Source organism: Phacochoerus africanus, chromosome 3, assembly GCF_016906955.1.
Source record: "Phacochoerus africanus isolate WHEZ1 chromosome 3, ROS_Pafr_v1, whole genome shotgun sequence".
Lineage (NCBI taxonomy): Eukaryota > Metazoa > Chordata > Mammalia > Artiodactyla > Suidae > Phacochoerus > Phacochoerus africanus.
In genome coordinates, this window is record NC_062546.1 from 134,450,696 (window position 1) to 134,474,476 (window position 23,781).

General features: G+C 38.9%; 1 protein-coding gene and 1 long non-coding RNA gene across 2 annotated transcripts in view; one reads left to right on the forward strand and one right to left on the reverse strand.

Moving 5' to 3' along the window:
- Positions 1–10,832, reverse strand: part of IFIH1 (interferon induced with helicase C domain 1) — a 54,373-nt gene extending 43,541 nt beyond the window's left edge. Inside the window, 2 exon segments of the mRNA XM_047772747.1 lie at positions 1,740–1,908; positions 10,128–10,832. Of these exon segments, the coding sequence (XP_047628703.1) occupies positions 1,740–1,908; positions 10,128–10,583 (625 nt within the window). The 5' untranslated portion in view covers positions 10,584–10,832.
- A 377-nt stretch (positions 10,833–11,209) lies between these two features.
- On the forward strand, positions 11,210–23,053 carry LOC125123237 (uncharacterized). Its single transcript, XR_007134012.1, has 3 exons — positions 11,210–11,534; positions 12,298–12,472; positions 22,334–23,053. It is a non-coding gene; the product is annotated as an uncharacterized LOC125123237 (long non-coding RNA).
- The last annotated feature ends 728 nt before the right edge of the window (positions 23,054–23,781 follow it).

Here is a 23,781-nt window from a genome sequence, read left to right on the forward strand (position 1 = left end):
TCCAGTGAACAAAAAACAAAAACAAATAAAAAATTGAGACTATAGCCATTTCCCTTTGAAGTTCAAGTTAGAATGTTTGTCATGGATGGAAATGGTCCCATGGGGTCTTGAAGGGAACTCATGATGAGATGGAGTGATCTGGACTGTGGTCCAGCTCATCCTTGAGGTATATAGGAGAAATTTGGCCCCATCATTATACATGAGTTTGTTGGGAAGTCCCTTCAGACTTAGAAAACTGACTTTAGTGTTACGCTGTGGCAATAATAGCTGGGCCATAATGTATAAGAGTGAAAAAACCATAATCTCGATGGTGCAAGAAAATGGCCCCACTGAGCCTCCTCCAGAGAACTGAAGCAAAATAAAGATGCTTTCTATTGAGAGGACTTTTTTTTTTACACAGTTACACTTTGCTGTGGAATCAGAAACAATGACAGTAGTAGCCTGGTAACCTGCTTGTGTACAAATCATGAAATTACTGCCTGACTTTTGAAAGTTGGATTGACCACCTCTGGCTGAGTAAGCCCTACCCTCCATCCCCACAAGCCCTAAATAATTTCAGAGAGAAGGGAGAGCCTCTTGAGCTTTTCGCTCTGTGGCCAAGCAAAAAGTTCTTCCCCAAACACTGATGATACTTTATTCCATATGATTCATTTACTTACACACAGTTCCATTAATGCCATTTTATAATACTTGAGGGCTTTTTAATATCTCATGGTAAAGATATATGTGTGTGTCTGTCTCTCTATATACATAGATATACATGCTATTATGCATCTATATATATTACATATACAGATAGCTGTATATGTGTATATATATTTTATGTATTTCATAAATAATACAACATAAAATCATAATGTGCTATTTAATAATTTAGTAATTGTTTTTCTTTTGCATACATGACTTAGGAAATTGTTTACTGCATATATATTCCATTAGAAAGTGTGAAACATGGGAATAAGGACTTTGTCTATTTCATTTAAGTCAATTATACCCAGCATCTAGAACAGTGTCTGGCATATAATTCGCACTCATTACTTGTTGGTTGAATGACTGACTGAATAAAAGATGTGCAGTAAGCTTAAAATGATTATAGTTCATTGAAATCATTCATTACCAATTAAATTTCAATTTGTCTTATATACGACATTTTTGAAAACATAGGATATATACTCTGTAAAGAACAGTAAGATGGTAGTTTACATTAGATTTACAAATAATACCTGTGAAAGTGCTATAAAATGCTATCTTATTATTGAATACTTTAAAAAACTCACAGGAAGTGATATTGTGATATATTAGCAATTATAAACCTTTTACCGAATGTTCAATAAAATCCTTAAAGAATTATCTAAATGTCCAGAAGACTATGCAGCTGAGTTATGACAACCACTAAAATACTTGTTTCCAGTGTATTTGTCTAGTCAACATTATAATTATCTTGACAAAAATCTGAGTGTCACTTTGTTTCCCATATAAGATGGGAAGTGGAAAGGGTGTTGGATGAGGGGTCAGTTGCCAATATTCGAGCCCAGGCTGCTGAGTGCTGTGGTCTTGGGAAGTTCATCTTTTCCCAGGCAGCAGTCTCCTCATTTGTAAAAGAGAAGAAAGATTTCTCAAATCGCTTGAAATCTTGATTCTAAATATTCTACCTATTTGGCACTGTGTCGACAGGCTTAACTGAATTCTCAGTCACTAGGCAAAATGTACAGACCCTTCCTTCGCAGAATTAGCAATACCTGCATTGCTTTCACAGCAATCGGTGCCTGTTAATTCGCAGGCAAGTGCATCATTTCCTGTTTGTCTCAGAACTGTCAGAAATGTAGAAAACCAGTTTTCTTTCTGCACAATCCTTTTCAGGAGCTCCCTTACTCCTGATTCATTTCCATCATTTTCTGCAGCAGAAACCTGTTTTAAGAGAAAACTTGAAATAAGTCTTGTGAATAAATTTAAACAGGAACTAGGCTTTAGAAAAATGGAACAATGAAGCTTATGTATAAAAGCTTATATTCAAGCACTAAAGAAAACAGCAATGCCACTTATAGAAATTCTGGATTTTGGGGGGAAAAAATCATGGGGCCAATCCCCCTTTTAAATTGACATTATTTTTTTTAAGCTATCGAGATACACAATCCTGACACTTAGGGAAGAGATGTTTTATCTCTGCCACTCTGAAAAGGGGGTACAAAAGAAGGTGTCTTTAATCTCTAGTCATGTTACATATACTTGCATCAATTCCTTTCTGTATAGCTAGGGCTTACTATTTCCTTTTAACTCATGGAATCTATAAATGGGAAATCAAACATTTTTTTCTATTTGACCATTCTTTCTTCACTATTACTATTGTGCAGTAAATAATTATTCTCACAGATTTATATTCTTTAATATTTGTACTATTTAGTATTGCTAAAATAAATTTTTTCTTAATTTGTATTTATTTAATGACAAGTTTATTTCTACATTTCTTTTGTTCAAGTATGTGTCAGAATTTTTTTATATCCATTCATTACTATCTTTAGCCTTCATTCAATTTCTCTTTTAGATTAATCTAGTAAATCTTTTTAAATGTGAATCACTTGTGTAATCATTATCACAGTGCATTTCCCCAGTTCTGAATAAAGCAGCAAACATTTGGAGAAAAGATCACTTTTAGACCAGAAAGAAATCAGGCAGGACACCATCAGCTTGCTGTGCCATTAGGCAAGCCACTTCACCTCTCCAGACCTCAGTTTCTACATGTAAAAAAGAAGCAACTAAAAAGAAATTTCAAGGTGTCTCCATCCTAGCTGCACATTAGAATCACAAAGGAGCTTTAGAAAACACTGAATCTGAGATCTACCCCTAGAAATTCTAATTTGTCCATGTTAGGAAATCGGAAATTTTTTTCAAAAGCATCTCTTGACCATAATCAGCAGCTTAGGTAAGAAATAGACTTACATACTCTCAAAGGTCCTTCTCAATATTTGCCTGTCCTCTACCTATGTAATTTGGACCGTTCAGCTAGATTGTGTTTCCTTTAAATCTGTGTATTTTCTACTTGCATAAATATATCCCATTACCTTTTAATGTCAGGAACTCGCATTTTTGGAACAATGTCCAGTACAAATCCAGTGTTAACGACTATTACGGACGACTGGGGAAAGTATCTATTTTTACCAACATTGCACCAGCAGACACTACTTAGTACAAGATTGTACAGCTTGATTTTTACCCAACTATTATGTTCATCTTGTTAGCTAATAGGTAATTATGTTATTATAACGTCTTTGCATATATCAAGCCAACAACTCTGAAGAAGGAACCAATATTAACCCACTTTATAGATCACAAATCCAAAGCTCAGAAAAGTCCAGTTACCTCCCTAAGGCCACAAAGCTAGTAAAAGGTAAAGGCAGAATTTGATCCCAGGCAACTGACTTCAAAGGATAAATATTGCCTTCCTAAGCTACAATTCTAGCTGGTAATTGTCTCCAATTTAAAGTTCATTTTCTGACCAGAAATGGTTAAAAATGACTAGTTGAGGAGTTCCCGTCGTGGCGCAGTGGTTAACGAATCCGACTAGGAACCATGAGGTTGCGGGTTTGGTCCCTGCCCTTGCTCAGTGGGTTAATAATCCGGCATTGCTGTGAGCTGTGGTGTAGGTTGCAGACGCGGCTCAGATCCTGCGTTGCTGTGGCTCTGGCGTAGGCCAGTGGCTACAGCTCTGATTCAACTCCTAGCCTGGGAACCCTACAGCTCCGATTCAACTCCTAGCCTGGGAACCTCCATATGCCGCAGGAGCGGCCCAAGAAATAGCAACAACAACAAAAGACAAAAAAAAAAAAAAGACTAGTTGACTTAATAAAATTAAGGTGATTTCAGTCCACCTCCCTCACAGCATTTCCAAGCAAATTCTTGCTCATTTCCTACTTTTTTCTAACTTTGTTAATTTTCTAAGAGACATTCTTTGTCTTCTCTGGTGTTTGTAACATCTTTACTATTATATGCTAATTTAAGCAATAGTTTCTAAAGATGTTAAATGAGACTAGTTTGAGCATCTTCTTTTAACTCAAACATTTCCATTTTTAATTATCCTATCCTTTCATCAATTTTAAATCCATTCCATAGAAGTAATCGCAAAGAATTTCTCTAAAATGAATGAGAAGCACTGTAATAAATACTTTCATTTTAAAACCTAAGCATATTCTAGCCGCTAAATTTCCTTTAACTATTAATCAGCTAGTTGATCTTTACTGTTGAATTACATTTGTCAAGCTTGGTTTGCCCTTACTGAGTTTAGGCATTTGAGAATCATTATAGCATTATTTCCCACAAGTATTTTCACTATTTGAATGTGAAACTACATATAATATCTGTGTAATTTTTCTTTTTTGGCGACCCTGCGGGCACATGGAATTCCCAGGCCAGGGATCAGATTGCTGCAGCTGTGGCAATACTGGATCCCTTAACCCGCTGTGCCAGGAAGGGTATCAAGCCTGCATCCTGGTGATTCAGAGATACCACCAATCCCGTTGCCACAGCAGGAAATCCAACACCCGTGTAATTTTAGAGCTTCATCGAATCTGAAGTTTTAAGAAATATTCCTAGGTTGGGTGCGAGAAAGTACATCAATTCCCTTTGAAGTAACACATACTTTTTTTTTTTTGTACTTAATCTCTTCTCCAAAACACAGGAAAAATATTAGACTCCAATATGTACACTTGCTAACTGAAATTCTTGGAAGTAAATATTTGGACTTGAGACTGAAACAGGACCTATAATAATTTCCTCTACTGTTCCTTCCCCACTGAATGTTTTCTCCGAATATGAAGTTTAAAATGTCTATGGATACATTGTTAACTAATTTATGGGTTGTAAAATAAATATGAATTTGTGAGTAATACAAGTTATTGCTTTCATATTCTGAATTCTTTGATCAATGTCTTTCTTTCCAAAAGAAATCAGTGGAGAAACCAGTGATATTTCCTCTAGGCCCTGGCTTGCCAACACAGTTGTGAAGTTTGATAAAAATGCTTTCTCCTCCTCAGAATGACTTTAGATAGCTATTTAAACATAATAGTGACTTTATGCTATAGCAGAGCTCACCCCTCAGTACCAGTAAATCAGCAAGCAAAATTCACACATTAAAAATAAAGAATTGGGGGATTTTCCACTGTGGCTCATCAGGTTAAGAACCTAAGGAGTCTCCATGAGGATGTGGGGTTGAGCCCTGGCCTTGCTCAGTGAGTAAAGGATCTGGCATTGTCACAAGCTGCAGCATAGGTTCCAAAGGCTGCTTGGATCTGGCATTGCTGTGGCTGTGGCGTAGGCTGGCAGCCGCAGCTCAGATTCGACACTTATCCTGGGAATTGCCTTATGTCACAGGTGTGGCCGTAGAAAGAAAAAAATAAACAAATAAAAAGTAAAGAACAAGTTCCTTCCCAAAGTTTGTGTCTTTCTCAATGAATATGTATTTTCATACTAACATAACTAATTTCTTTTTAGTACCTTTTATGGCCAATAAAATTCTTTTCTTTTCTTTTCTTTTTTTGGGCCACACCAGTGGCATATGGAAGTTCCCAGACTAGGGGTGAAATTGGAGCTGCAGCTGCCAGCCTACACCACAGCCATAGCAACCCTAGATCCAAGCCTCATCTGAGAGCTGTACCACAGCTTGCAGCAATGCCGGATCCTTAACCCACTGATCGAGGCCAGGGATTGAACCCGCATCCTAATGAATACTAGTCGGGTTCTTAACCTGAAGAGCTACAATGGGAACTCCACCAATAAAATTCTTATCATCTGTCTTAATTTTACCTGATAACACAATGAATTGGAGGGAAGCTGGCTCAGAAACTCAATTCCATATACACAGAACTGAACTGGGTTTCTAGCTGTACTAGTGATCCTATTTCTGGTTCTGTGTAAACAAAAGGAATATGAGGTCTTCCAGGACAATAAATGTTTAATGCCTGAACCGGCCAAGACTGAAACATGCAGTTCAGACTGATATTAAGACTCTATAAAAATGTTTATACAATCCAGAGTTCATGGCTGTCTAAGTCAATAGATGTGCTAAGCTATCACTTAGCATCCTAAACAGAAGCAGGTCAGTATAGGGGTACTCACTTAGTGTTAGGGATAATTCCATTATAATGTCTCTAAGGTGATTCTTGCATTTATTGCTGAGTCTCCAGTGTTTACAATTGTGCCTCACATATAAGACACTCCTTAACTATTTGTTAGAAGGATGAACACTGATCTACTCTGCTTAATACACTCCATGAAAGCACAGCAGTATCTACATTATTCTCCAATCTTTTCAGCACTAGCATATTGTTTGGCACAAGATGCCACTCCATAAACTTAAACTGAATGAATGAATAATAAATCAGCTAAATAAATTTTGGGGGGTGGGGTACTTGCTGGTCACAAAACTAAATCTAGGATCATTTTTAGAAGCTCTGATGTAAGGTGACCAGGGATTGGGAGGTGGAAGTGGGAATTCTAAATTAAAATAACAGACCAAGTAGAAAATGTCAACTGGAAAATAGAAAAAGAATTAAAATACAAAGAAGACATATAGATGGCCAGTAGGCACATGAAAAAATGTTTAACATTGCTAATTATTAGAAAAATGCAAATCAAAACTACAATGAGGTATTGCCTCACACCAGTCAGAATGGCCATGATTAAAAAATCTACAAATAATAAATTTTGGATAGGGTGTAGAGAAATTCCCTCTATACTGTTGGAGGGAATATAAACTGGCACAGTCACTATGGAGAACAGCAATCTCACATCTGAGCATACATCTGGAAAAAACTGTAAGTCTAAAAGATAACATGCACTCCAGTGTTCATAGCAGCACTATTTACAATAACCAAAACATGGAAGCAAACTAAATGTCTATCAACAGAGGAATGGATAAAAAAATTTATGGTACCTAAATACAATGGAATATTACTCAGTCTTAAAAAAGAATGAAATCCTGCCATTTGCAGCAGCATGGATGAACCTAGAGATTATCATACTAAGTGAAACAATTCAGATAGCGAAAGACAGAAATCATACAATAACACTTATTTGTGGAATTTAAAAATTTGGTACAAATAAACTCATTTACAAAACAGGCTCATAGACAAAGACAACACACTTATGGTTACCGAAGGGTATAGTGGTATGTAGGGGGCGGGATTGAGAAAAAGAGTTTGGGATTGACATCTACAAATAAAATAGGCAAACAAAAAGAACCTATAGCACAGGAAACCATACTCAATATCTGGTAATAACCTATAGTGGAGAAGAAACTGAAAAAGAAAAAAAAAAGAATTAAAATATTTTCAGTAGTCCTGGTTCCTTTGTTAAATGCTGTTTTAATATGTCAAAAAAGCCAATCTGGAGATCTTAGATTCTTCATCCATCCATTCCCCAGTGCCTGGCAAAGAAATTCATTACATCAAGTGTTTTCACTTCCTATTCCAGACAACTCTTTAGAAATAAGTCCAAGCAATACTAATTAAGCACCAATATTACACTTAGTCCTAGCTAGGTTCTGGTTGCATCCCAGTTTGAAATCATAGTTTCTTCCTCAAATCACCATTTAATTTGGGGACTTAAGAAGGCAGATCTCAATTTCGACCTGCAATATTTATCTAAATCCCAGAAACTTTAAATTCGCAAGGAAATGTAACCAAATAAATGATCACATAAGTCATCACCTTGTGAAAACAGCTCTTTATTATTTAGAAAGCTTTTTCATAAACATTATTTCTCACTCATATTTATTCAAATACTGTGAGAGAAGAAATTATTATTATGTCCATTTTCATGGGTAAATTTAGGATCAGGAAACTTAAATAATTGGGCCCAAATAAATATATTATAAGAAACAGAGATAAATTTTAAATCCAGGTCTTGCCATTCCAAATTTCCATGCTTTTCCCCACTCACTACATTTTGCTGTTATAAGATAAACATTCATCAGTGACTCCATATCAATATACTCCAGATTCTTCTAAACCTAGTGCTTCCTTCCCATCATTCACCATAGCTTATTTTTAAACCTGATGGTACATGTAAAATGATGGTATATAAAAATTATTCCAGAAACTCATACAGACATTATTCCTCCTTAAGGTGCCTCAAATACATAGCTCTTCCAGCTTTCAGAGCCTCCTTTGAAATATGAATCTGAGGGAGAGTTTGGGTTGCTCTGGCCTTAACCGCTACCAGTACATGGATGTCCCTTCACTCTTATCTTCTTTGTGTCAAATCCCTTGCATTCCTGCTAGTTGCATCCAAGCTTGCCAGAATCAAGAACTTGGATAAAATCTAGCTGGCAGAAATTCAATCCAGGCAAGACAAAAGTGATGCTGATAGGCAGAAGTATTTAGAGTAAATAAGGAGAAGTGCTGTTTCGCTGGCAATCGGGACATCATACCCACCAAACATAAACAGCTTTGTGGTGTTACTGGACTCTGTTGCTTCTGGACTTCCTAACAGCTACTGTGGCTGGAAATGCCATCTTCCATCTCCAGCTGGCTTGAAGGCTGCATACTGTCTTCCAAATTAAGATTCTGCCACAGTGATGTACACATTTGTCATATCCAGCTGGACTACTATAATGCGTTCTAGCTGGTTCTCAATACACAAAACTACATAAACGTTATACACAACAAGTAATTTGCTTGTTGGGAAAACCAGTCATCAAAATTAGATGCATGCTTGGGTCTTTGGACAGGCCTATGGCTGTCAAGTCAACAAAGGAGCATTAACTTTAGTCAGGAAAGACTGAGTCACATGATAGGCTGATAGGCATCCCACGCCCAGAAATTTGTAACAAGAATACAAACAGAGGGTGAATTAAAAAGAAAGACAGAAAGAGAGAAAATGACAAATGATAGACTTTGACCCCCAAAATGGATTTAATTGTCTACATGCCTTTCAAAATAAGACTTTTGACGTAATACCCTAAGTCAGATTCAAATAGGTCTATACTTCACCATACATCCTCACTCACTGAAAAATAATGAACAATAAAACGTTACACTGAGTGTAAAACACCTGTAAAATTCATCCTGTCAAAACACCATGTGAAAATCCACAATTCCTCTCCAATATGGAAATCTCAACTAGAAGCATATTTTTTCAATTAATTATCTCCAATTTTTGATTTCCAGAGAATGCTGAAAACTTGATTAAAGGAAAAAAAAAAGTGTGTGTGTGTCTCTGTGTGTGTATTATGTGATCTCCCCACTTGGACCAAAAATAAATGGCATAGTGCATAATATAGGCCAGAAATTGGCAAGTTTTTTCTTTAAAGCCTAGATAATAAATATTCTAGGCAAACAAGACTATATAGCCTCTGTTCAACTGCTCCTGAAGCACAAGAGCAGTCATATAAACGAATGAGTATGGCTGTATTCCAATAAAACTTTATTAACTAAAAATTTGAAAATTTAAACACCATTCTTAGCTTTGGAGCTAGATTTAGCCCATGGGTCATGGTTTGCTGATTCCTATTCTATGGAACTATATAAAATAAGACAAAATTCCACATCATTAGGAACTAAATCCCTAGTTCTGCCACTGTCTTCCTGAGAGAACTTGGGCAAGTTATTTAAACTGCCTCAATTTTCTCATCTGTAAAATAGCACAGTTAATAATGTCTAAAACCTCAATAGATTAATGTGAGCATGAACTCTGATAATACCTTTTGCAAATGATCTCACTGCACACAGTAAGTGCTGAATAAATGTTATCTATTAGCATACATTATTATTCTAGAGTTAAATCCTTTTTCGTTTTTTTCAGTGAAAGAATTAGAAAAACAGGCATTTTGTGTTTCAATTTTCAAAATTATGTTTTTGTTTGCTTGTTTTTTGGTGGGGCCCATGCGATGTGGAAGTTCCCATTGGCCAGGGACCCAAGCTGCTGTGATGGCAATGCCAGATCCTTAACCTGCTGCACCACAAGGGAACTCCTCAAAATTATGTTTTTCAAAGCCTGGATATTCTCTTCTCAAGGAAGGAGGGAGCCAAATTTACCCAAAGATGTCAAAGACTATTTGGGATGGGGAAAACCAAGGAACAACCACAAACTGCAAATCTGCCTAAAAGTCTAGCTTCATCTGAACTGATACCTACCCGATTTCTGTCTTCACCTGTCAACAGTTGCTCCTCCACACATTTATCCAAGACATCGGTAACCAGAAGCTTGTCCACCACTGTAGGCTGAAGAAGGTTCAGCAGTTGGAGACACTCATCATGAGAGCTCTCAAAGGATGGAGAGGGCAAGTCGGTGAGATCGGGGTTCACGTAGCGGGCCGCTAAGGAGTTGCCTGTTTCCCGGAGAGCCTCCACAAACATCCTAGTCCAGCCGGGGGGCCAGACACCCTTCTCCAAAGTGTTCAGAAGCAGTTCAGCTGCGTTTATGTTCCCAGTGGTGGCGACCGCCCTCTGAATCTGCTCCTTCACCTCTGCAGGCAGAAAGGTCAAGTAGTCCAATACCGGCTCCACCTGAATGTACCTTTTCACTCTGGCCCTGAAACACGATATGAGATAGCAGAAATTCTGGTCCGCGGAATACCCATCCGACGACATCTTTCCTTCTGAGAGGAGGGAAAAGATTCTCCTCGAGAGAAGAACAATTTGCTGTTCTTTGCTCCACAGGTGAGAAGTGTGCCCCGTTGCTTTGGAGCCACAGGGTCTTCAGCGACGTGCCTGACAACTGGGTTGCCCGCAAGACCCCCAGGCGGGCGCGCGGGGGCGCTTCTTACCCGGGCAGGTGGGCAGGTGGGCGGGAAGCGGCGACCGCCGGAGGGCGCAGGCCCTCGGGTCTGTGCAGTGCTCGCGGGGATCCGAGGCCAAGACGCCGTCGCTACGCAGTCAAATGGGAGCTTTGAGGCCAGCTCTCTGGCAGGCAGTTACATAGTTTGCCTGACTTGGGTTTCTGTTTCCATTCTCTTTTTCAGGACTTTCCACACGTAATCTGCTGGGCGGGGAGTGTGTGTTGCATCGGGGCGGAGCCACCCTTTGGTCTGGTCTGGTAAGGAGAGCCCTTTGGTCAAGGACACCGTGGGAAAGAGAAAAGGAAAAGCGAATTCTCTCTTTGGCCGAGTTAGACAGCAGCGCTCCAGCAATGCCAGCGGATATTTTGCCTACCTTGCAGGGTTCGACCTCAGAATTCAAACTTCTTTCCCACAGCCATCTCGCATCACCCCTTGTCGACTAAGACGAAGGGCGTGTACAAGCACGTGATTCATTCGGGACTTCCCAGCCCAGAGGGGAAGAGAAACTGCCACAGACCCTGATGTCAACAGAAAAGTGTTAAGGTTGTTGCTGTGAACGTAGGCAGCCTCTAGCCCGCCTGAGTGATAAGATTACAGGGGACAGGCAGAGAGATGAGGCTAAGAAGATATCTTTTCAGAGATGTGTAACCCCAAGAACCTCAGGATGAAGTGACCTCTACACGCTTTCCAGAATAAACCTATACTTTTGGGTCCTCAAGAAGTAATTCTTTGGGAATTCGTGAGTGGGTATGAAAAGAAGCAGGTAATGATAAACAATTAACTTTACTGCGTCATGCATAGATTGCCTACTTAAAGTCAGGGCTTTGACCAAGGCCTGGTGACAGGTGCTAGAAAACTTGAACTATCAGCTCAGCTTAGGAGGAGGCCAAGACTGAAGGTTCCCTATCTCCCAGCATGAAAGTTCCCCATAGTCTTTAACAGACAACTTTCCTTTAATAAAACAAAACAAAATCCCCAACAACTTATTTTTGATGTAGCTGCCATTCTTTTCTTGGACTCAATACAGCAAGTTTTGGCTGAAGCAGCTAGGAACTTAATTAGCAACTAATGTACCAACTTGTAGTAAACATCAACATTTGTCTATGTCATGAGGGAAAAAAAAAAAGACACCCATACTGAAAAATGGCAGCTTCGGTTCAGGGCAGAAGCCACAGAAATGGGAGTCCTTCAATTTGCTACTCACTCAGATGCTCTGCAGCCCTGGGTGACTGCGGGTAGCAGTGTATCTGCTTCATAATGAGAACCTCATGGTCCAGAATTATATGGAGGAGGAAGGGGTCATTTAGGCTATGAAAAAGACATATTTAGAAAAAGTAATCTGTTAGCAGTGCACATTCGGCGAAGTTTGGATAGGCCAGGGAAGCCTGGTGGTGTTTTGGACTAAATAAGACAAACAGCAAATCTTTTTATTTATCAGAGGCATACAAAACATCCAACTGAGGACTTTATAGCTATTGTCTTATTTTATTTGCTGCTTATGTACCTAAGCCTTTTTCTTCCCCAAGGATTGTATGCTGCAAAAGAAAGGACGTATGCACACAGAGGACGTACAATACTCTACAAATAGAAGACCCTTGCTGATTTTCCCTCTGCGTGAGAATTTTATTTGCCTTGACAGCTGGCCTAATGTCAAACACGCAGTGAAAGTTGTTAAGCGAAATAGAAACCTTGGTCTTGCAGGTGAGCCTGATTGATGCTATTCTTTGCTGTCTTTTCATAAAACCGAATCTTTACTTACTTTGGGGAGTTTATCTTGTAGGTAGAAGATAGTCATAATACATGTTTCTACAGAAGTATTCAAATTATTGATTTTAGATATGTGTCTACAAAGATATCTTTTAGGACAGTTATAATAAAGGTCCCTTCATCCCTTCAGGTGATGGCAAGTTTTATTCAGTATGGTAAAGCCAAAATCAACCAACCAACCAAAAAGCATTCTGTCCCCTGGTACTCATCCTTCTGTCCTTTAGTTTCAAATACTGGGCAATAAAAAGGAGTTGCTGGTTAAATATGGGGAATAATGTTATCTTCTTAAGGCCACAGTATTGCTATCTTGGTGAAAGTGGGTCAAAAATAGAAGTTTAAATGTTTGCTGTTTTAGATTATATCATTCATTCACTCAGTCACTTAAAAAATATTGATTGGTGTTACCACTGTGGTACAGTGGATTAAGAATCTGATTGTAGTGGTTCTGGTCACTGCAGATGCGCAGCTTCCATCCCCAGCCTGGCTCAGTGGCTTAAAGAATCCTGTGTTGCTGCAGCTGCAGCTCAGATTCAATCCCTGGCCCGGGAACATGCATATGCCATGGCTGCAGCCATATATATATGTATGTATAAAGTATCTACCCTATGTGCAGCGTTGCTCTAGGTACAGTTTATAAAACTAAACAGAGTTCCTGCTTTTATGGATCTCATATTCTAATAGGAGTGTGAAGACAGAAAAGAAATAACTAGAAAATATACAGTGTGCCCGGTGAGGATTAGTGCTCTGAGGACTATGGTAAGATCTAGATAACAATGCACATTAGTTTCACTGGTTGATTTTCCATATAGACACCCTCTCCTGACCCTTAGCATTAGCATCACATAATATCCATTAGAAACAGGCTCCTGCATTCTCACCGCTGTGGCTCTGGTTGCTGCTGTGTGGCATAGGTTCAAGCCCTGGGCCAGGAATTCCCACATATTGCCTGTGTGGCAAAAAAGAAAAAAAAATACAAAAAAAAAACACAAAAAAAACCCCACAACAATATCCATCAGAAACAGTACATATTTACTCGCAAGTTAAGAGTCATCTTGCTGGGTGAGGACTGAATGATGAGGACTGAGCATGGGTGCGAATGCTCGAGGGAAATAGAAAGAACCCTCTTTTTTAGAATCCACCATAATCTTGAGAGGACCAGTTCTGGAGGAAAGAGGTTGAAGAAAAAAAAAAAAAAAAAAAAAAGCCAAGCCATTCTTTCTCAAAATATATCCTTTCTCTTCATCTATATTTTTGTATCATGATTTAGTTTATTTTCTGCTTCATGTTTTAATAAGGCCTTTTCTCTTACGTTTCTTCAAATAACTTTCATTATCATCCTTCTCATTGTTTCTAAATATAAGTTTCTGTTTCTTTTCTCCTTTGAGGTAGGAAATCATGCTGACGTACGGCTTTTCCTTTTTTCTAGAGCTGCCTTTTCTTTTTAAACCATAAAGAAATATTTCAGTCTCAATCGGTTTAAAAGTCAAAATGCTAAAAAGTGTTTTATTTTTAAAATAGTAATTCGGGAAAGTACTAGATAACAGATTCCTGCTGTTATCCAACGTACCAATTGAATTTTCTACAATTAAGAAGTAGTAGAAATCATAGCTGCCACTTCTTTGACAAACTAGAACTACAATTTAATGGCCACACATGGCAGTAATGGCCTTTACTAAAGAAAATGACAGTAAATTTAATTTGATGAGGAAATGCTTCTAGAATTGTTATTCTGCTTTTTCGCTTGCTTACTAAAGAGCCTACTCTGTGTCATTTAGTTGCTCTTGAAGTAGTGGAATAGAGTTGTGATTAAGCAGACTGAGCTCTGGATATCAGGATTCATATCTCAGCACTGCCTCATAATTGCTATGTGATCTTAGGGAAATAACCTCACATTTCTCAGTTGTAAGGTGAGAATGATGATGATAGCAGTGCTATGTCATAAGGTTGTTCAAAGAACTTAGCACCAGGCCTGTCCTGTTACACATGCCCTATAGTGATGGCCAGCATTCTTATACAAATGATGAGTAAGAGATGGGGCTAGCGCTCAAAGAATTGTACATTGATAGAGGCAATAACTTAGTTGTGCATATAAATATTATATCATAACTAGCCATCTAACTGAATTTTTACACAGGATCTGTTTTGCAAGGGAACAGAAGCTGATAGGCTGATATCATTAGCAAAAAATTTATTGAAAAGATACTGTTTATATTTCAAAAACATAAAGCAGTCCCAAAGAAAAAAAGAAATTCTGGCTAAGTTTACTAGATCATGATACCTACCTTCTTAATTACTTCTAAAAATTCAGTTAAAGTTTTGGTTTTAAGTGTGCCTATGTAAAAGCTTTCTACATAATGAAACATTTTGACAAAAATTCAGGTGTCAGTGAAACATTTTCAAAACATCTGTTTTTCTAAGTGATTTACCCATATCTTAAGTCCTTTTGAAAACAGTTACTTGCATGTTTGTACACCTTTAAAATACACCTTTGCCTCAAAGGCATAGATTGGCTCTGCTTCTTTTACTTTATTTTAAAATAAATGCTTAAGAGAGTTCCTTTGTGGTGCAATGGGTCAAGGATCTGGGGTCCAGCATTGTCATTTGCAGCGGCTTGGGTCAGTGCTATGGCATGCGTTCGATACCTATGGGCACAGCCCAAAATAAATAAATAAATAAATACTTAAGAGCAAACTAGTGTCAGATGTAAGAGGAATGCCATGTCTTTTCCTCGAAATAATGGCTGACATTTAGCTGGTAGACAGTATGGGGTTAGAGGCCTCAGCCTGTGTCCATCCTGATGAAGGAGTGGCTGTTCTGTGTGCTTAGTACCCACCCCATACAATCAGTTAAATATTTTATTTCACCTCTGTGCCTAAATAACTGACAAGTCTTGAAGTAGGAGTAGGAGACATGAACTATTGCTGTAGAATGAGTTATTAAAATCAAATATTGAGATAACTTGAACCAAACTTTTGAATTAAAATCACAAAGGATTAAACTAAGCTATAAAAATAATAAAGCATTGATTACAAATTATTGGTATTATTAATGTACTAGATTATATCAATTACATTTTAAAATCCTATTTCATCTTCATCTGATCCCTTTTAAGATTTTGGTTTTTTATGATGTCATTATAGTTGTAACAAAGATTTTCTAAATAAATATATACACATTTATTGGGGTCCTTGTTCAAATATTTTAGCTGATAGGGATCAAGAATGAAGCACTTGGAAACTGCAGCTTTAGAGCGCCTCTCAAGGACTACAGATTGTGATAAATTTGAAGAGCAGTATCATAAGAATAGCGGAGAAAGGTGTGGAGGTAAAAGGAGAGAGAGCTCTAGGAGGAGAAGGGAATTCAGCTTTTATTTATATATTTATTTATTTTAATTTATTTGTCTTTTTAGGGCTGCACCCACACCCGCACCCATGGCATATGGCAGTTCCCAGGCTAGGGGTCAAATTGGAGCTGTAGCTGCTGGCATTTCCCACAGCTACCAATGCCAGATCTGAGCGGCATCCATGACCTATACCCCAACTTGTGGTGAGCCCACTGAGCAAGGAAGGGATGGAGCCCACATCCTCACGGACACTATGTTAAGTTCCTAACCTGCTGAGACACAACAGGAACTCTGGGAATGCAGCTTTTAGATCTTGGAAGTAAAACATTTGTTATTATTGCTTTGTGACAAATGTCAGTTAGTATACTAAGTTAACACATGGAACCTGAATATATTTCAAAGTCTGTTGCCAGACATGCTGTCCAGCAGATTTTTTTATGAACTGAGTATTTTAATAAAATTCATTTTTATTTAAAAATAGTTTATATTTATTCCAGAAATTTCAGAAGGGAAATCACATCCCATTGAAGATTATATGAATTATTTATGACCCCATCACCCAGAGATGGGTATTGTTAATATTTTAAGTGTATTTCCTACCAATATTTTATTGCATAAGTATATATGTATATGCACACATGTTCAACAGAGAATGAGCTGAAATGGTCTCAATTGTGAGGAAGAGATCAGGAGGGAAGAGGTCTCCATCGAGAGATCATATTGACATTCCAAAGGGAGAAAGAATCTGTGAGAGATTCTCTGTGGCAGAGATGAACAGGATATTTGAGCAGCAATGCCTCATATTGAATGACAAGTTCATTCCCATGTTGCATTTGCTGTAGTGGCCCTCCTTGGTCCCAGGTCTTTCATGCATGTCTGCCAGGTGTAATAGGTTTGTGTTGTGGTGCTTTGATTAACAAAGGAGAGGCAGTAGCTGCAGGTGATGGAGCGGAGCTGCATTAAAAGAGCTGAATTTGTAGAAAGTGAGAGAGTGAGCATGGACTGAGAATTCCACCCAAGGAAGACAAAGAGATTCTCTCTGGGAATCCTCAGACGTCTTAGGAACTGTGTCAGATTTCCCATGCTTCCCAGGATAGGAAGGACCATCTCTTCTTGGTAGGCATGCTTTTAGCTGCAAGGTAAAAGAACAACTGAGTAAATGTGGTCCAGTAAGAGGGACTGATTTTTCTTGCATTAAAAAAAAAAAAAAAAAGAGCCAATAGACTCATCGAGGTTAGAACTCTGGGATATGCCCTGTCATTTTCTTGGCTTTTATCTCATGATTGCAAAATGGCTACAACAGCTCCAAACATCAATTCTTCCTACAACTTCAGTTAAAAGCTGGTTGTAGGGGGATAAAACATGGAGTTTTTCCATCTTTCCTTCTCCACAGGGAAGAAAAAAAATGTCCCAGGAGTCTCTCAGAATTTTTTGTATGTCTCATTGGCTGGAACTGGGTTGTACCCACCACCCTTAAAATAAAGTGATATCTGCTCAAAACACTAAAAAATTCTGATTTCTACTAGTAAGGCATAGTTTGTCGTAGGAGCTCAAGCCATTTTATTTGAAACTTAAAATCCAAAAGTAACCCAAGGAAGCCTAGAAAAATTTGTTTTTTGGGTGCTTTCCTAATGTAAGTGCAGACATTGCCGTAGATGAGCATCTCCAATAAGAAGTACTAAAGCACCATTCAATTTCTTGTTTTGGTGGCAGAGTGAGCCAGAAAATTATTCTCAAGCCTGACAGCATTTTTGACTCACATGGAGACATCTATACAATTATCTATTGCAGCAGAATTTCCATGATTGGAACTTTATTGTCAGTTATTTCTCCTTTCAATTCCGCCTGTGATTCATACTACAGCTAGAGTTGGGAACTAGAGATAAGGGCCTCTGCTAGTTTAGGGCCAACATAGCGTAGAGTTGAGTCTCATTATTTGCTGCAAATGCCCCTTGACTTCTTGAATTCACAAACCTGGAACACTGCTCCTGGGGACATTTAGAATTAGGTTCTTATGAGCCTTGGGCCATAATATTCTTAAGACCAATCAACCATAATCTTGTTTTGGCATTCCTGTTGTGTCTCAGAGGAAACGAGTCTGACTAGTATCCATGAAGATGCAGGTTTGGTCCCTGGCCTCATTCAGTGGGTTAAGGATCCAGCATTGCTGTGACCTGTGGTGTAGGTCATAGACACGGCTTGGATCCTGCGCTGCTGTGGCTGTGGTATAGGCTGGCAGCTACAGCTCCAATTTGACCCCTAGCCCTGGGAACCTCCATATGCCACGGGTGCGGCCCTAAAATGACAAAAAAAATAAATAAAATCGTAACCTTGTTTTGTGTGTGTTTCTGTGGAAAGACCCCTTATTTAATATATATTCTTGATTCATTAACATTGAATCCAGGGTCAACAACGTCATATCTCACATTTGACAGACGCTTATCTAACACTTCTCTGTGACATACATCTACAGTCTTCCTGTGCTTGGATACACTGGATGACACTTCAGGACCATGCTTGAGGCTGTTTTTTATTTGTTTGTTTGTTTGTTTATTTGTTTGCCTATTTTTAAACTCAAGCCCCCCCCCCCCTTTTTTTTTGCCTTTTCTAGGGCCGTTCCCACGGCATATGGAGGTTCCCAGGCTAGGGGTCCAATCAGAGCTGTAGCCGCCGGCCTACACCAGAGCCACAGCAACACAGGATCTGAGCCGTGTCTGCAACCTACACCACAGCTTGCGGCTACACCAGATCCTCAGCCCACTGAGCAAGGCCAGGGATTGAACCCGCAACCTCATGGTTCCTAGTCGGATTCGTTAACCACTAAGCCATGACGGGAACTCCCCTCCAGCCTCCTTTTTTAAATGATTTTTATTTTTTCCATTATAATTGGTTTACAATGTTCTGTCAATTTCTGCTGTACAGCGAAGTATCTCAGTCATACATATAGGCATGTTCTTTTTCTCACATTATTTTGTTCTCCATCATGTTGCATCATAGGTAGTTCCCTGTGCGATACAGCAGGATCTCTTTGCTTATCTACTCTAAATACAATAGTTCGCATCTATTAACCCCAAACTCCCACCCAGTCCATTCCACTCCCTCCCTCTACCCCTTGGCAACCATAAGTCTATTCTCCAAGTCCATGAGTTTCTTTTCTGTGGAAAGTTTCATTTGTGCCATATATTAGACTCTAGATATAAGTGATATCCTATGGTATTTGTCTTTCTCTTTCTGACTTACTTCACTTAGTATGAGAGTCTCTGGTTCCATCCATGTTGCTGCAAATGGCATTATTTTGTTCTTTTTGATGTCTGAGTAGTATTCCATTATGTACCACATCTTCTTGGGGCCATTTTAAATGATGAAATCACCAACAAAAAGCAAAGAAGAAAAAAATTGGCACTAAATATGTGATGGAAAGGACACTAGTTTACAGGATAAGAAATTATTCAAGAAGGAGAGGATCCCCTTGTTCAACCTCATCTGGGAAAATTAAAATAACATTTTAAAATATTTTTTATAAAATATGCCCTGATTACACCCAAGAGAATTTAATCTTTCTCCTCTGAATTCCTAAACAGAACATATTTGTATTCATTTGCATGTCTATATGCATGTTTATGTTGAGAGTACAAAGATTCAACAGCTTTAGGGGGGCTTCCCACCCCTCAGAACTGGTACACAATTTTAGAACTTAATTAGCACAAATGGCTTCATTTCATTGATTTTTTTTCTTCCTCAAATGCAATAAAAACCTCAAGAGGGACATAATGTCCTATGTGGGAGATTTAAAAAAAAAATTTATGATAGAATGATCCAAATTATTTTGTTACTACAAATGATCTATTTAAAAATACTTGAAGGATTTTTTATTTTAAGAGATATATGAATGTAAATAAGACTGCAAGCATGACTGTGAGATCATATTATTATTAGTATTATTTTTTTTTGGCCACGCCTGCCACACAGTGGAAGTTCCCAGGTCTGGGACTGAACCTGCTCCACAGCAGAGGGCAGAGCCACTGCAGTTACACCACCAGAGGCCAGATCCTTAACCAGCTGCACCACAAGAGAATGCTGAGATCTGATTTTATACGTCTCAGAAATGTTTTGTTTTTCAGGAATAGACTGCTTATGTGCACATAAATGTGCTATGTGTTGTTAGGAGTTAAGGATAATAATAACATTTAGTATTTGTAGAACACCACGATGAACTGTAAAGAAAATCTGAGCTTCCTTATGAAACAAATTCTGAAATCTGATCCAGTGCTCAGGTGGGGCCAAGCACTGCCTGTGGCTGGAGGACACAGCGTCTCCTCTGGGGAGCCACTAGACACAAAGCCACACAGGCCAAGAACTAGACTTTCAGCTCTTTCCACATCCTTGCTTCCTCCCTTAAGCCCTTCTGTCCTGCTACTGAGGGCTGATGATGTTACCTCTGCCGCCACCTTGTGGGGTTTTTACTATCAAATCTGAAATGGATCAGAACTGATTTGGTTGGTCTCAAGTAAATAAAATTGTAACCAGGTACAATTATTGATTTTTTGACAGATGAAAGAAAGAGGAGGTAATCTGTGAGAAGATAATTTAGTATAAACTTGAAGTATTGTATTTTCTAAAAACAGAGGACAGAGGACTAACTGACCTGCTAGCAGGGAATTTTCCCACTTTGCCAAAGAGGACTGAGATTCATAGAGGTTGTATTATTCTATCCAACATCACACAGCCAATAGATGAACTTGAAGTCAATTTTTAACCTCTAAAATATTTATTATACAGTTCCTTCGAGAGTTATAAAATAGACAATATTGGAGTTCCCTGGTGACATAGTGGGTTAAGGATCTGGTGTTGTCAGTGCAGCAGCTCTGGTGGCTGCTGTGGTGTGGGTTGGATCCTTGGCCTGGGGACTTCCACATGCCACAGGTACGGCCAAATAAAACAAAACAAACAAACAAACAAAAAAAGCAATATTGACTAGAACTTTTTAAATGTAGGTTTTATTGTTATTCCAGTATAATGAGGACAACAGATCAGGAGATAATGACCATTGAAAAAATAGTTTTGTTACAGTTTCCAAGAGGAGGGGGCACACCAGACCCCAGAGTCACATAGGGGAAGCCTAAAGTCAGTCAAGAGGTAGAAGAACAAGGGGAAAGGACAGGCAGGAGCCTTTATATTGGTTTCCATGGGAAAGGGCAGGTTAAGCAGGGTTAGAGTCAGATGGTTTGGATGATATCAGCAATAATTTTAGGCTCTGGGGCAGAGAGGCCGTCCCTGGTTGCCTGGTATCTGACCCTAGGGAAATTCTTGCAGAGGAAGACCAGTAAGAGCCAGAAAAAGGCGGAGTTTGGGATTGGGATTGGCTAGTTTGCATATGAAAGACACACTGCCTGGGGAGTCTTTTGCTACCCCTAAGAACTGGTTAGTCCTGGAGGGGCAGTCTTTCCTGGAGAGGCCCCTGATCTCACAGAAAATAAGAGAAAGTTGGTACAATGATCAACATATTCTCTTGAAGTCAGAGATCCTGTGTGAATGAGTGAAATGAGTAGAGTTCAAAAAGGAGAATTGTCGTCACTCTGAAATTGGTATGAATTTATTATCTGCGTGATATGGCTAGCTGATAGTTTTCTACGTGAACGTTTCTCAGATATCAATCAGGAGGAAATGTCAAAATTGATCTAAATATCAACTATTTTTTTCATTCTCGAACAACTAAGCTTGAAGATTCATGTTTGCTTCGTTAATACTTCAAGGCTGAGATCATAATCATTTAATTTTTCAAACATATTGAAAAACCTCTATTTTAGGCACATGCTTTCCCAATAGAAATCAATTTGATTTCCTTCTAAACTATTTTTACATTATATGCACATTTATTTAAAATGATGTAAAGATATTTTACACAGGAATTTTAATTTAAATAAATATTTGATCTTCCTCATCCATATACCTAGATATTTGCTGTCTATATACCCACTCACCCCTTTTTGCTACTTCCTCTTGATTTAATTGTGTTTTCTGATATCACTATCATTTTGACAATTCATGAGTAAACTGTGGCCTAAAGATCCTGTTGCTAGGTTACATCCTTCTTTCTCCTCCCCCTCCCCCCTTATCTTCTGGGCTGGTTGCCATAGTGCCTCTTGTAATGGGTAGCTCAAGTCTTGGAATCATGGAGGCTGAATAAAAACCTAGGTTCTTTCTCATTCTTTTCTCATCTACATAGCCTAGTTGCTCAATCAAGCATTTGGATTTAATTAAAAAGAGATTCACCATTCAATCTAATTATTCTATAAATACTTACTTAAGGCAGTTTCTCTGGGTTTTTGCCTTACAGAAAAATTACATAAGTTGAGTCTCTGAGAGTTGTTAAATTTTGGCAGGATTGTAAGTGTAAGTTATGGAACTTATTTTTCTTCTCTGTGTTTGATCTTTTCCACTTGCCTCTAAAGATCCAGGCTCCACCCTCCTCCACACTGAATTGTTCCCTGGGAGGCTGACCTTTATGAATTGTGTCTATGAACTCCCTTTCCCTCTGGCTTCTCACTGGGATCAGCTGATGGAAGCACCCGCAGGAGATTGGAGGCAAGGAAGAGAGTGAGACTGTGGTATTTTTTCCCTCAGCTCTCTTCCATCCAGTTCATCATGCTCTCTCTACTGAAAGTCAGATGTCACATGGTCCTCTCCACACAGCCACCCTCTCCAGCTTCCAGTGACTGATTCCTTGTCTTGCTTGCTCAGCATAAGTGTGTAATGGATCCTCACTGTTGCTTGCATGGAGATGCTGTATTATCCTTATTGGTGCTACTTACTATGTCAACACCTTTGTAAATAGTGACTTTCTTATACTCCCTCAATTACTGTGTTTGAGTGTGCCAGCTGCTTTTTTTTGGTAGATATGCCAACAACTGAGTTTTATGCATAAAGGCCTGAAAGTAAAGCGAATATTTGAGATAGGCTAAGTTGAACAGATCTTGGTTGGTGCATTAACTGAGATCCTTACATCCACCTAGGTTGTTCTGACACCATCACTGATCATGGGTGTTATCTTTGTTCGTACACATTATATGATAATATCCCAGAGGATAGGCGCTTACCTATCCTCTGGGACTTTACAAGGAAAGTACTAAACTTTTTTTTTTCGTTTTACAGTCACACCTGTAGCATATGGAAGCTCCCAGGCTAGGTGTCAAATTGGAGCTACAGCCTCAGGACTACACCACAGCCACAACAATACTGGATCTGAGCAGCATCTGTGACCTATGCCTCAGCTTGGGGCAACACTGGATCCTTAACCCACTGAGCAAAGCCAGAGGTTGAACCTAACAGAGACTATGTTGTTTTCTTAATCTGCTGACCTGAAATGGAAACTCCTCTTTTCTTTTTCTTTTACTTCAATTGCCAATTTGAGAGAGAACTCCAACAAAGTGCTTTATAGCTTAATTCTTAGCCTTTGAGTACCTTAAAAAGTTTTAGGCATGGGACTTGATTTACTCATTCAAAATTACAGAAGCAGTGTGGGTTGTCATTTTTCAAGTGTGAAAATCAATCAAGTCTTTTTTTTTTGTCTTTTTTGTTTTTTGAGGGCTGCACCTGCAGCATATGGAGGTTCCCAGGCTAGGGGTCTAATTGGAGCCATTACTGCCGGCCTATGCCACAGCCATGGCAACGCCAGATCAAGCCCCACCTGCAACCTACACCACAGCTCACTGTAACGTCAGGTCCTTAACCCACTGAGCAAGGCCAGGGATCAAACCTGCAGCCTCGTGATTCCTAGTTGGATTTGTTTCTACTGCACCAGGACAGGAACTCCAAGTCGTGTTTTGATCTAAAAATATTTTGCAACTGAGAGTTCATGTTGTGGCACAGCAGAAAGGATGCAGGTTCAATCCCTGGCCTC